Here is a 12,481-nt window from a genome sequence, read left to right as displayed (position 1 = left end):
AGAAGGAGGGGGAGAGGGAGGGGGCGGGGACCCTCCTGTCCACCCTCCCTCCCTTTCACAAGTCAAACAGTGCATGCCTGACATGTTTGCTTGGAGAAAAGATGTCCCTTTAAAGCAAAGAGAGAGTTTGAATTTGTGACATGATCATCACTGTCCTTGGCTTCTGTCATTAGTCTGTCAGGCAGGAAGTTGCTGTATGGCTGATTATAACGATGGAAAGAGGGGGCTTAATCTGAAAGCCCAGAAGGGATGATACATGGGTTGGAGGGTTAAACAATAGTTAATTCTCTAAGAAAAGAAGAGAAAATGACTTGGGCAGAAATGCTGAGAAATGCAACTAGCTTCTGTTCAACACTTGAGGGATCTGTGATTTCTTCAGTGGTCATATTCTCTTTACCACCAAGCAGTCAGAGACCTTCTGTAACTTGGAAGATGGTCTTCAGGAGTTACTGTGGCCCAACAATTAATTCCCTTAGCCTGGTTGACAGTACCCCTCCATCTCCCTCAAACACATTATTTCTATCCTCCTTACCAATGCAGTCCAAAATCCAGCCCACTGTTCCATCTCCACCACATGCCAGGACCCTGAAGTCAGGAACATCTCGGAAAAAATTTAACCTGAAAAACAGAAACACTTCGAAATTAAAAACTCCTATTCTTTTAGTCATTTTCACAATCCTAGAACTAAATCTGATGAAACACAGGCTTCACCACATGAAGATGGAAGACTATTTTCAAGCCATATCACTTAGAGAATGGTTTATTCTTTATTTTTGTTTGTTTTTGCCAGTTAGAACCAAACGGGAACTTGCTAAATACAAAACAAAAACAAGGAAAAAGCACCTTAGTATCCGTGTTATTGCAAAAATTTATTTCTGTCAAATGTGAAATGTCAAAAAGAAAGTGAAAGGACTTGGGTCTATGGCATATGAGAATCAGCTGAAGAAAGGGGATATTTAGCCTGGAGAAAAGAAGTTCATGAACAGACATAATAGTTATCTTAAAAGCCTCTAGACTATGTCTTGTGGCGCCAGCATAGGGCTTGCTGTTTGGCCCAAGGGTCAACACTAGAAGCCATGGCTGGAAGTTTTTAACGGGAAAATTTAGACTTGATCTGTGTTTGGGGGTGTTTGGAGGAAGGGCTTCCTAGGTAGAGCTATTGCAAAAGGAAATGGGTTGCTCATGAACTCTTTGTCACTGGAGGTCTTTGTTCAGAAGAGAGATGACTTCTCGTGGGATTACAACAGTTGATATTCTTGGTCTGGTCCAAATTGGGTTGGATGACCTCTGAGGTCCATTTTCATTGTAAGACTCTAGGATTCTGACTAAAATCTCTGACACTTTCTCACTTTCACAAGCCCACCTTAAGACTCACAAAACTGTTCCTACTACAATCAAAGCTCAAACTGTCCAACATGTCACTGTTAGTGAATCTGCCCATTCAGAGCTACCCCAAAGTTCTTTCTCAAGCACCACATTGCCACTTAATGGTGGATGACCAGATCTCTCCTTTACTGCTCATGTTTCTGGAATAAGGCACAGTTGAACACTAGGCAAGGATGGGGGAGGGTAGTAAATGAAGGGTGTTTTCATTCTCTTCCCATCCAGAGACCAGGGAGGTGGCTTCTCTGACTGCCATTCCATACCTATGGCACTTTATCCAGAAAGAGAACCCAGGTCTTCCAAAATGAGGACTGGTGTTCTTCCCAATACAGTGACTGCTGCTAATCCTAGGAAGACTTGGCTTTGCTCCTAGCTCTTAAATATCTTCTACTATATTGCTACAGAAGCCCTGTTTTTAGCATGAATTCTTTTGTTAAAAATGCTTCATCTCAGTGATGAGGTACACACACCCTCCTCCGGTGCAGAGTACAACCCTAGCATAGTTTCTCATCCTGTGCAATTCTCACCCATGAACTCCCAGGAAGCCTCCCCAGTAGATTGACTGGACATGCTCCAGGCCTCCCTCTATGTCTTTGAACAAAGTATGGGTAGGACACAGGACAGAGTTTAGCCCACCCTTTTGGGACACCTTACTCTCAATGTCCTGTAGGGTGTCTCCTTTTCCAACCAAATATTTGCTTATAACTGTTAAAGAACTCTTAATTTTTAGGAAAAAAAGTATTGCTAGAGTTTTTTAAGGCATCTCTAATGGATCAGAGTTGTTGAGAAAACAATAATTCAGAAATAAATAGGGAATTAGCCATTATAAAGTGTTTTTTATCTGTCCCTCCAACTGTAACAGCCAAATTTTATGGCATCATTAGTGTCAGAGTTTTCCAGAGCACTTTATATGGAACATCAGCTTGGCCACTGGTTGTACAACCAACCATTCCCTACAAGAAGGGGCTGGGGATTTGTGTCAAGCTACCTTCTACCCACTAATCACTGAGCTAAAAAACAGCTGTCACCTCTTGATAGCTTGAGAACCTAGCAGGAATTGTAAAGGAAACATTACAAAAGTGACATAGAGATGGAATATTATTATTTTATAAGAAATGATGGGCAGGATGCTCTCAGAAAAACCTGGAAAGACTTACATGAGCTGATGCAAAAGTGAAATGTACCATGTACAAAGTAACAGCCATATTGTGAGATGAGCAGCTGTGAAGGACTTGGCTCTTCTCAGAAATACAATGATTCAAGACGATTCTAAAGGACGTATGAAGAAAAATGCTCCTGTTCCCTGGAGAAAGACCTGATGGGATCTGATTACAGACCGAAGCAGGCTTTTTTAACTTTACTTTTCTTCCATGGTTTTTTTTTGGGGGGCTGTTTTCTTTCACAACATGACTATAATGGAAATGTTTTGCACGACTACACATGCATAACCTGTATCAAATCGCTTGCCTTCTCAATGAGTACAAGTGGGGAGGGCACAAGGAAGAGAATTTGAGAGTCAAAGTTTAAAAAAAAGAATGTTAAAAATTGTTTTTACATGTAACTGGGAAGAAATAAAATCCTAAATAAAAAGAAAAGGAAATGACAGAAAATAAAGGAAGTATGTCATAATGATGGGCCACAGTGAAGTCTACCCCCTGCCCCGCTCGCTGTCTGATCTTTTAAAACAACATCAACAGAATTAAGTGGCAAATGTGGGGGTAGGTTAGCCTAGACATAAAGTATATTCAACCCGGAATAGGTTTCCCCCTTGCCTTCCACTTCCCCTCTTCTATCCGTGTCTTTCTCCTCCTGTACCTCTTTCTCTTCCCCTCTCTCTATCTCCTCTCAATATATATGTGTCCATACAGTCCCACAGAATGTATGAGTGAACATATGTGTGCACATATATATGTATCTAAGTGTATAGCACACAGTCATTTATACATTGACATGAATGGTGCACAATGATATGCACATAATCTCGGAAAGCCAACTTTTAAGATATTTTACTTTTGACAAGGTTAATCATCTTTGGGGAGGACGTGTCCAGTCTTTCTGCTGGATAACTAATCTGCATATCAGACACGTCAGGTTCCAATATTCATTCGTGATTCCAGTGTATCTAAAAGCTATTATCAATAGCTCTGAAACAGAGAGTATTGTGCCAATTATTTGAAAAAAGAAACACACATATATATTTCCAAATTACACATTAATCAACCAATTAGAACATCTGATGCTTTCTTTAATATAACATAATCACAGAATATCCAAGGTGGAAGGGACTTCATTAGCCATCCAGTCCCACGTGTCCTCTCCCCTCCACGTGGATTAGAATTCCTTCATGATCAATGATCCTATGGACTTCATTTGAGGAACCCTATGTTGATCAAGTCAGTTCACTGTACTTCTGTATAACCCAATATGCTGTGTGTGTGGATGTGTGTTTGTGTAATGGATATACATTTTTAATTAAAGCAAATCATTCTTATAAAAGAGAGAACCTTAATGATGAACCGTTTGTTATGTCAAGGGCCAAATTCCTCCAGCCTTGAGGAATGCATATAAATGGATTTGAGACTCAAGTGGCAAGTAGGTGCCTGTGAGCTGAACAGGCTAAAATTTTCATTTTGTTTTCTGAGCATTAATCTGTTACCTGAGCATGCGACTGTTTTCTGAATCACAGAAGGCTTGAAAATCAATTTGACGCTATGCATTAGCCTTTTTCAGTTTGCAAAGATGCATTTATGATCATATGACAGTTTTCTAATATCATTCAAAAGTGACTAATTCAAAAGCATGTGCTAAGAGGACATTGTTGTCATTCCTTCAGCCCCACCCAGTCTTGCAGTACCCAATACTATGTTGGGGCATTACTGTGATGGGTGAAATAATGGGCAATAGTGGGGTGTGGTTAGAAGGTGATCAATAGCATCCAAAGGGGACAGCTGCCTTCCTCTAATTAAAAGGACCATGTTCTGTGGCTGCTAGTACTCAACAATGTGTGTTGTAGGTCATTGGCTCCATCTCTCTTCTTGCTCTGTCCATCACTCACCCCTGTCTGTCCCTTCTCTCTCCTCCCTGTACCCCTCTATATGTCTCTCTGGCTCTGTCTCTTGCATCAATATTTCAGTTTCTGTCTGATTTTCAGGTTGTTTTTCAAACTTGACAACATCCTGGGATTTAGTCTTCTTTAAGAAGAGACCAGGGGGTAAGACTCAAAGAGACCAACGACACAGATGCATTTGGATGTCCAGGACAGGAGGAGGATTCTGTGTGATTTGGTTTGGAGCTGTGCCGGACGTCATGTGATCAGACCCTTACCACCTGGCATAGGTTCTAGCTCACAGCCCCTGACACTCTCAAAAATAGATTTTTATTGTTGCCAAAAGAAGTAATGTTGGCTAGTGATTATGTCAGAGGAGACATTTCTTAAGACAAGGAGCCTAATGATGTCCCAGCACCAAAGGGACACAGTTTTAGAACTGGAAGAGGAATGATCTAATCAAACTTTGTTATTCCACAGATGAGGAAACTAAGGCCAGACAGCAAAAGTGGCTTGCCCAGGCCACAGAGACAGTGGATGAGTCACGATTCAAATGCAGAGCCTGGCTAGCCGAATTCTGCGTGTTCTTCTCCACTGCATGGTGGTTCTGTTTCTTTCAAGTCCCAGTAACCTGAAAGGACCGACCCAGTCCCTAGGACCTTCCTACAGCATTGCTGGGAGTCTTCTAAGGACGGTCTCCCTTCTACTTGCCAGGGATTGTGCTCCATGTGACTTACATAGTTGCATTTCAGTCCATTTTAAATGTAGAATTATGAAATCTCAGTTAGCTTCAATTACATCAGCTTGACAGGGAAGATCTGATTCAATAATCCTGGTTTTGTTTTTCTCTGACTTCTGTATTAAGAGAAGTCTGTTTACAAGTAAAGCCAACTTCTGTTAGAGCTAATTATGTACATAGAAGGGCAGGCAGTGGGAGCAAGTACCTCAAGGCAGGCCTTATTCGAGGACCATGTGAAAGGAAGGCGTCAAAATACTTCAAGAAGATGGGACCCTGCTCAGAGATCATCCAGGCTCATCAACCAATATCGGGACTTTTCTAGGGAGCCTATTCCTCTAAACCAATGGCTCCAAAAGCAGTGTTTATATAACCTGTCACTAACTTCCTGTGTGCCTGTGGGTAAGCACCTTGTCCCCTCTGATTCTAAATCTCCTTAAGTTTAATATAAATGGGGACATTGAAATGGATGCTCTCCAAGGTACTTTCCAACACTGAAACAAGGAACTCTGAGAGTAACAACGGTGACATGGGATTCACGAATCATTAAAGGGAATACGTAACATCACTTCAAGATATAGCCCAATAGAGAAAATGAAGACAATTATCCTTTCTAACCTAAAAACTAGGCATGATGAAAAACCAGAAGCTGAATGAGATCCTGGTCTTTTAATGGCTGATACTGACAGAGAACTGGAATTGAATAGTATTTTTTCCACATTTAATTTTTTTATAAAGTAAATTAAAACTTCTCCCACACAAAGGCAGAAACTCAAGGAAAAGAAAAAACAACCTGACTCAGAGAAAAGGGAAAAATGGAAAGAAAAAAAAAAAGCAAGAGCTCTGGGAAGAGGATCCTTACCCCCTAAAACTCACACCTTTCAAACTTCCTTATAACTATCCAAGGCTCCGCCATCCTCCCTTATCATCCCTAAGAGTTCTTTTGGACTCCACACTCTCTCCCACCCCCTGATATCCAATATGGTGCGAACGGATTTGGATTTCACCTTTGAAGCATCTCTAGTATACGCCCTCTTCTCTTTTCACACTGCCCCCACCCTGGTGAAGGCCTTCATCACCTCTTGCCTGGATCATTATAAGAACTGCTGGTAGACTGGCCTAGGGCCTCAAGTCTCTCCCCACTCTAGCCCATCGTCCAGCCAGCCACTAAAGATATTTTTCTAAAGCCCAGATCTCATTATATCATCCCACTACTCAATAAAATCCAGTGGCTCTCTATTGCTTCCAAGCACATTCTTTGTTTGGCATTCAAAGCCTTTCCTAACCTGGCCCCCTCTCACCTTCCTATCCCCCAAAAGGTACTTTTTAATTCAGTGACACTGGCCTCCTGGCTGTCCCACAAACATCTCTTGGCTCTCAACATTCTCTCTGGCTAGCCACCATGCTGGGAACATGGCTCTTCTGCCCAGACCACTGACCACCCTGGCTTCTTTTAAGTTCCAACTAAAATCTGATCTTCTATGGAAGCCTTCCCCAACTCCTCTTAATTCTAATGCCTTTTAAAATTATTTCCTATCTATAGCCTGCATATAATTTGTATATATTGGTGTGCTTTCTCTCTCACTCATTAGACTGCAAACTCTTTAATGGCAGGACTTTTATTTTTGCTTGTTTTTTTTTCTTTTTTATATCTTTCATGCTTAGCACATTACCTAGCACATAATGACCACTGAACAAATGTTCATCCGCTGACTGACCAAGGGCAACACAAATCATTCCCTTCTGCCTTTTGCCAGCTTTCTATTCTTTCCTGATTTACATCTAGGTTTTGCCTTTCTGCCTCTAACAGGGGTATCCAATCTTACTAAGCAGTAGAACTAGGATCCCCAGTGCCTTATGCCCAGGGCATTGTGGGGTCAAAGCCTGGAAGATTCCCCCAGCAGGTGGGGAACACCTGTCTCCTTGCAGTAACACTGTAATAGGGAGGACCAATAAAGGTGTTCAGAAGCTGCTCAATGCTCGAGCATCTCCTCCTTTGGGGCTCACACTCAGGATGGAAAGCAGAGGCTAGTAGATTCTTAACAGGTCATACTAATTGGCTTTTTTTATTTGATCCCACCTGAAGGTAAGGCATATAAAGTCAAGGCATAAATTAAAGATAAGTGAAGATTAGTAAGGAGTTTGAAGAAATAAATCCAGACTAATATGACATGGTCAGTGTCCATAGAGTCACCAGTCCTGATAATAGCCAATACAACATCAAGTCTAACCAAGGATTGTCCCCATAAGAAACTAATATCCTAATCACATTTCTACTACATTTTAAAATGTTTATCAACATTTTTTTTCACAACAACTCTGTCAGGAAAAGAACAGATGCAGCATCACTGGATTTTGGTTTGGAAAGTCCTCCTGGATTACTTAACCTGCCAGACCCTAAATTAAATCTAAGGAAAAGGAAACTGAGTTACAGAAATAATCAGTGAGCTGCCCAACATTACACAGAAAGTGAACCCTAGGTCTGAACCTGGGTCCCCAATGGCAAACCTAAAGACCCTTCTCCTGCAATGGCAGGTTATGCCTTTGCTCTCACCCTAACCTTCCAGTCACATTTCACTTCATTTCCCTCACACACTTTATTTCCCAGTCTCACTGGTTCCCTTGGTGTTCCTGGTATCTGACATTCCCACTCTTCTTCCATGTGTATGCCTGGCTGTCCCCTTACCTCTGGCATGCTTTTTCTCTACCCCCTACTTCTTGGAACCTAACTCCTGACAAGTCTTAGCTTAAATGTCCCCATCCCTCCCCCCACACACATAAACAAATCCAGGTATTTTTTCTGACACTCCAGTTTGTTTTATTTTGGTTTATTTGACTTATTGGTCCTTTGTTAGCATTTTGTATTTATTTATTTGTAAATTTGCCTCCCTGCCCCCTTCCTCTCACCCTCTTGCCCAGAATCCTGGCCTCTGTATCTCCAGCACCAGTCACTGTGCCTTTATCAAAACGATTGCTGAACAAATATTTGTCTCACTGGATTGAATGAAGAGATGAGGAAGTTGGAGGAAGGAAGAGGATAATGACTCACCCAGATCCCCACAATTAATAAATATCAGAGCTGTAACTTGAACTTGGGGCCTTTGAGTCCAAGGCGACTCCCCAGCCCACCATGCTGCATTGCTCTCAATACGTGAAGCTTGTCCAGCCATCCCCCTCCATGTATCTGGCACATCGTTAACTAAATTTTGTGGTGAATCAGTCGAGAAAAGTCAATAGGAAAAGTGGGCAGAGCAAATGACCAAACTGATTCCCAGTTAATAACGCCTTTGTTTCCACTTCCCTGGGCAGCTTTATAAAAAAGAATTATCCACTCCATAAACTAAACAACTCCTTTCCCTGAATGCCTCTATGAATAATAAGCTGCATTTAAAAATAGAGATCTCCCTGTCAGTGGATGATTGAGTAATAACTACATGGTGAGTTAGTGAGCATTGCAAGGGATCCTTTGCAGTTCAGATCCTTCTGATTTAGTGAGCATCTCAAGAGACCTTAATAGCCAGATTTATGGTTACACAAGATAATGTTCTTGGGGAGATTCCCTGATCTTCATCTGTGACAGTTCTGAACTGTATTTCTTACTGTAAGAGGGGAGAGGGGCTGGTATAGTCACCATATTTTCTCAGCTTCCCCAGTTTTACAGAGAACTCACCCTTCCTCAATTCTTTTGCCTTTCTTTTCCTCCAACACACTTGGATGAGAAAAATAGTGGAAATAGGATTTTGGAAGCTGGGATCTGTTTTTGGTAGTTGATATTACACTTTTTTCTTAGTGGTCTGGCTGATGCATTCAAATCACATTATTTCTAGGTATATCAGCCTGCTTATTTAATTACAGAGCATTAAATGAATTAATGATAATGACATTAGCCTCAGACTTACCCTGGCATGGGTCCATTTGTAGCAAGACTATAAACCTGGCGAGGATTTAAGAGATACTGAAATTTTCTGTAGATTCTGTGAAGTGGAAGGAAATCAGAGGGAAAAATCAAAACAAAAGAGTTATTTAGTGATATGAACAATAATACTATTTTTAAAAGAGAATTTTGCCATTAAACTCTAACATGATATTAGGTATTATTTCAAAGTAATATTTCTAAAAATTTATACCATCAGTACATAATAAAATCTGAGAAGCAAAACAATTTAAAGCAGTTTCTTCCAAAGTGCAGCAAAGGATCTCAGGGACTCATGTACAAAGTAATCAGAGAGAGCCCCTTACCCAATAAAAGGACACTGAAAGATCTCAGTTTAGAGACAATTACACTGATATTCTTAAAATATTACTGGAAATACTTTCCCTCCATAAAGATATTTTAATGCCAGCTCATTTTGAAGACAGAATAAATGTTTTTGCCCTAGATATTGAGTTGTTTAAATGCTTTATCTAAATAAATCCTGGCAATGACTGAAAGTTAGGGGCACTTTGCCAACATACCACGCAGGGAGAAGGCACTAGCCTCTACTCAAATGGATGTTGTCATGATTCTGCTCCCATTCCATGTATACTTTGTAAAAGCATGTTTTCTCCAGATCTCCATTCTTGACAAAGACATTGATCTCTAACACGTGGCTCTGAGAACTGAGACTAATTTAACAACTCCTTTTTCACTGGTAAGTCCATCTTTGAACAAAATACAAGCCTCAGAGGGCCCCATCACCATCTCCACCTTCCTTCAGGTCTTGAGAAAGATGGCTCACTGGTGCGCACATGTGCACTTGTAAACACACTGGACAGTGTACTTAATGTGAGAAAAATATTCTAAAAGGAGTGGAGGAGTTAGATTTTTGAAAATACAGGCCAGGAAGGATGGGTAGGAATGCATTTCCATCTGAGATATTCTTGGGCTTCACTGATAGATGGAATGAATTGGTAACTCAAGCATCAACATGAGTCATGCTATTCCTGGATATTAGCAAGAAATGGGACAAAATAAGGAACACAACAGATTTTGTGAATAAGAAACAAGGTTGTCACCTGTTCTCCCATATTGGCTAATGAGCATTGAGGATGCTGCTTTCCTAAGTCTGGAGGAGACCTCACTTGTATAAATAGCTACATATATGCATTCATATTCTATTTCTTCCACTTATTCCCTGTGTGACGTTGGACAAGTCACTTTATCTCTCTGGGTCTCACTTTCCTCATCTGAAAAAAATAAGGGGGTGGATTTAAGGACCTCTAAAATCTCTCAGCTTGCAATCTATGATCCTATGGAGGATTTAGGGTTTCATTTGTGCTGATGGCTCCCAGGTCAGATGCTCCCTCCGTTGACATAGATGCCATAACCACTGATAAGTCAGGAGAAGAGTCATGGCAAGTGGCTGCCAAGTGGGAAAAGAAGGATTTGAACTCCTGCCCACTCAGTGACCCTTCCTCTTGCGACCACCTCTGCTATTCATGTTTCCCTACACGTGAAACTGTAGTTCATGTAACATGAGAGAAGATGCTTCCAATAATCCAATACCATGCTAAAAGCCAAACTGACCACAATCATGAGGGAAGATTACACTTTCTGCTTCTGAGGAGAGGTATGGGAAAGGTTCATTGTGGGTATAAATAACAACAGGAATAAAACTGATAATCCCACACTTCTTGTCAACTCACTTGGTATATCTTTTACTAAATCTAGTAGTAGGTGGATTGATAAAAATGAAGAGGGATATATATATACATAATTATGCATGGATATTAATATTATTAATAACATCATTAAATAATCTGTTTTAGAATCATGCCATCATCACAAAACTAACTTCCTTATCTATATTTTCCCTGGATATGATATCAATCTATAAAATTTAAAGAAAAATATTTTAAGAGAGACCAACACTCTAAAGTTCGTTATCTCAAAACCACATGGAATGAAAAGTTTTCAAGATAAGGAGCCCAAGCTGAAGAAATGAAAACATCATAGGGACAGGATGAAGATCATCTCCTCCTCCTCCTTCTACTCCTCCTCCCCCTCCCCCTCCCCCTTCTCCTCTTCCCCCTCCTCCTCTTCCCCCTCCTCCTCAGCATGATCCAAGTTAAGTCTGGAATTTGTTTTAAATATGCTTACAGTGTGTCTAAAGGGTAGGCACTTATATTCCACTTATTGTAAGCAATTACCCAAATCAGTCATTTTCTCAACCTGGCAGAACATTAAATACAAAATAATAAGAGTCCAAAGGTTGAACCATTGAACCAGGTCTAGGTGAACTCCATTGAAATGAATGAAAAAAAAAATTAGCATAATACCAAAAAATGCTGGGGAATATTTGGGGTTATGAGGAACCTTTATGGGCATGTTTATGGCTAAACAAGGTAATGGTACTCTATGCACCATTCAGACAAAGGGCTGTTGGAATATTCTCCACTGCTTCCACAATCGACCTTCAGTATCCTTTGTTATTTCTAAACACATTAATTTTATTTCTCAGCACCCAGTGCTTTCAGACTTTGACAAAGTCTTTCACATTACCTTTGTGGGCAAAGAAGGAGAGATGATGAGGAAACTGAGTGGATTCAAACAGTAGGAAGGAATGGAGCCCTCTTGGGATCTCCTCTCCCCCCTGCCTATCACTCCAAAAAAAATGTTTGGGTATCCCACCATATGAGGGCTGTTTCAGTCCTATTTCACTCAAAATTAGGTGAGGTCAAAGACCCTTGAGAAGAGAAAACTGCATAATAACAATTACAGAATGTCCAAGCTAAGGAACAGGTTAAGAAGTATCTGCAATTAGTTCAGGGATAAATAGCCCTCTGATACAACTTACTAATTAACAACAATGATCAGCATCATCCATTGTCATCACAGACATCATAACCATCACCATCACCATCACCATCATCACTACCATTATCATGTCAATGACAACTAGCATCCCTAGGATTTAACCTGGCATACTCAGACAAGACCCAAGACACAATTCCATATTTTCAGAGAACACTTAGAAAAGGAAAATTGGAATGTGGATGAAAACAAGAACAAGGTCATGGATATTTCTATGGTACTTTAAGCCCCTTGTGTCTTGAGAGTAATTTGCCTTTTTTTCCCAAAGAAATTGAGGCAGAGAAAAGTGAAGCCAAGATCACTAGAAAGCTCAGGGGTATAGAATGAGGAAGTGCAGCCAGACCCCTCCTCTGGCCATGTTTTCAATATCAGGAACATGGGGGGGAAGAGACAGACAGACAGACAGAGACAGACAGAGAGACAGAGAGAGAGAGAGAGGGAGAGAGGGAGGGAGGGAAAGAGAGAGGGAGAGAGGGAGACAGAGAGAGACAGAGAGAGAAAGAGACAGAGACAGAGACAGAGA

General features: G+C 40.8%; 1 protein-coding gene across 1 annotated transcript in view; it reads right to left on the bottom strand.

Moving 5' to 3' along the window:
* The window catches only part of DGKB (diacylglycerol kinase beta), a 698,074-nt gene that overhangs the window by 374,882 nt on the left and 310,711 nt on the right, over positions 1 to 12,481 (bottom strand). The window contains exons 17-18 of the mRNA XM_069094439.1: positions 9,065 to 9,139; positions 533 to 618 (exon numbers count right to left, since the gene is read on the bottom strand). Of these exons, the coding sequence (XP_068950540.1) occupies positions 533 to 618; positions 9,065 to 9,139 (161 nt within the window). The remainder of the gene's footprint in view (positions 1 to 532; positions 619 to 9,064; positions 9,140 to 12,481) is intronic.

This window comes from Petaurus breviceps, unplaced genomic scaffold (genome assembly GCF_028583685.1).
Source record: "Petaurus breviceps papuanus isolate PSGF00001 unplaced genomic scaffold, PetGlider_PUasm1.0 218, whole genome shotgun sequence".
Lineage (NCBI taxonomy): Eukaryota > Metazoa > Chordata > Mammalia > Diprotodontia > Petauridae > Petaurus > Petaurus breviceps.
Note: the sequence above shows the minus strand (reverse complement) of the source record. Positions and strands in the feature narration are given on the sequence as shown.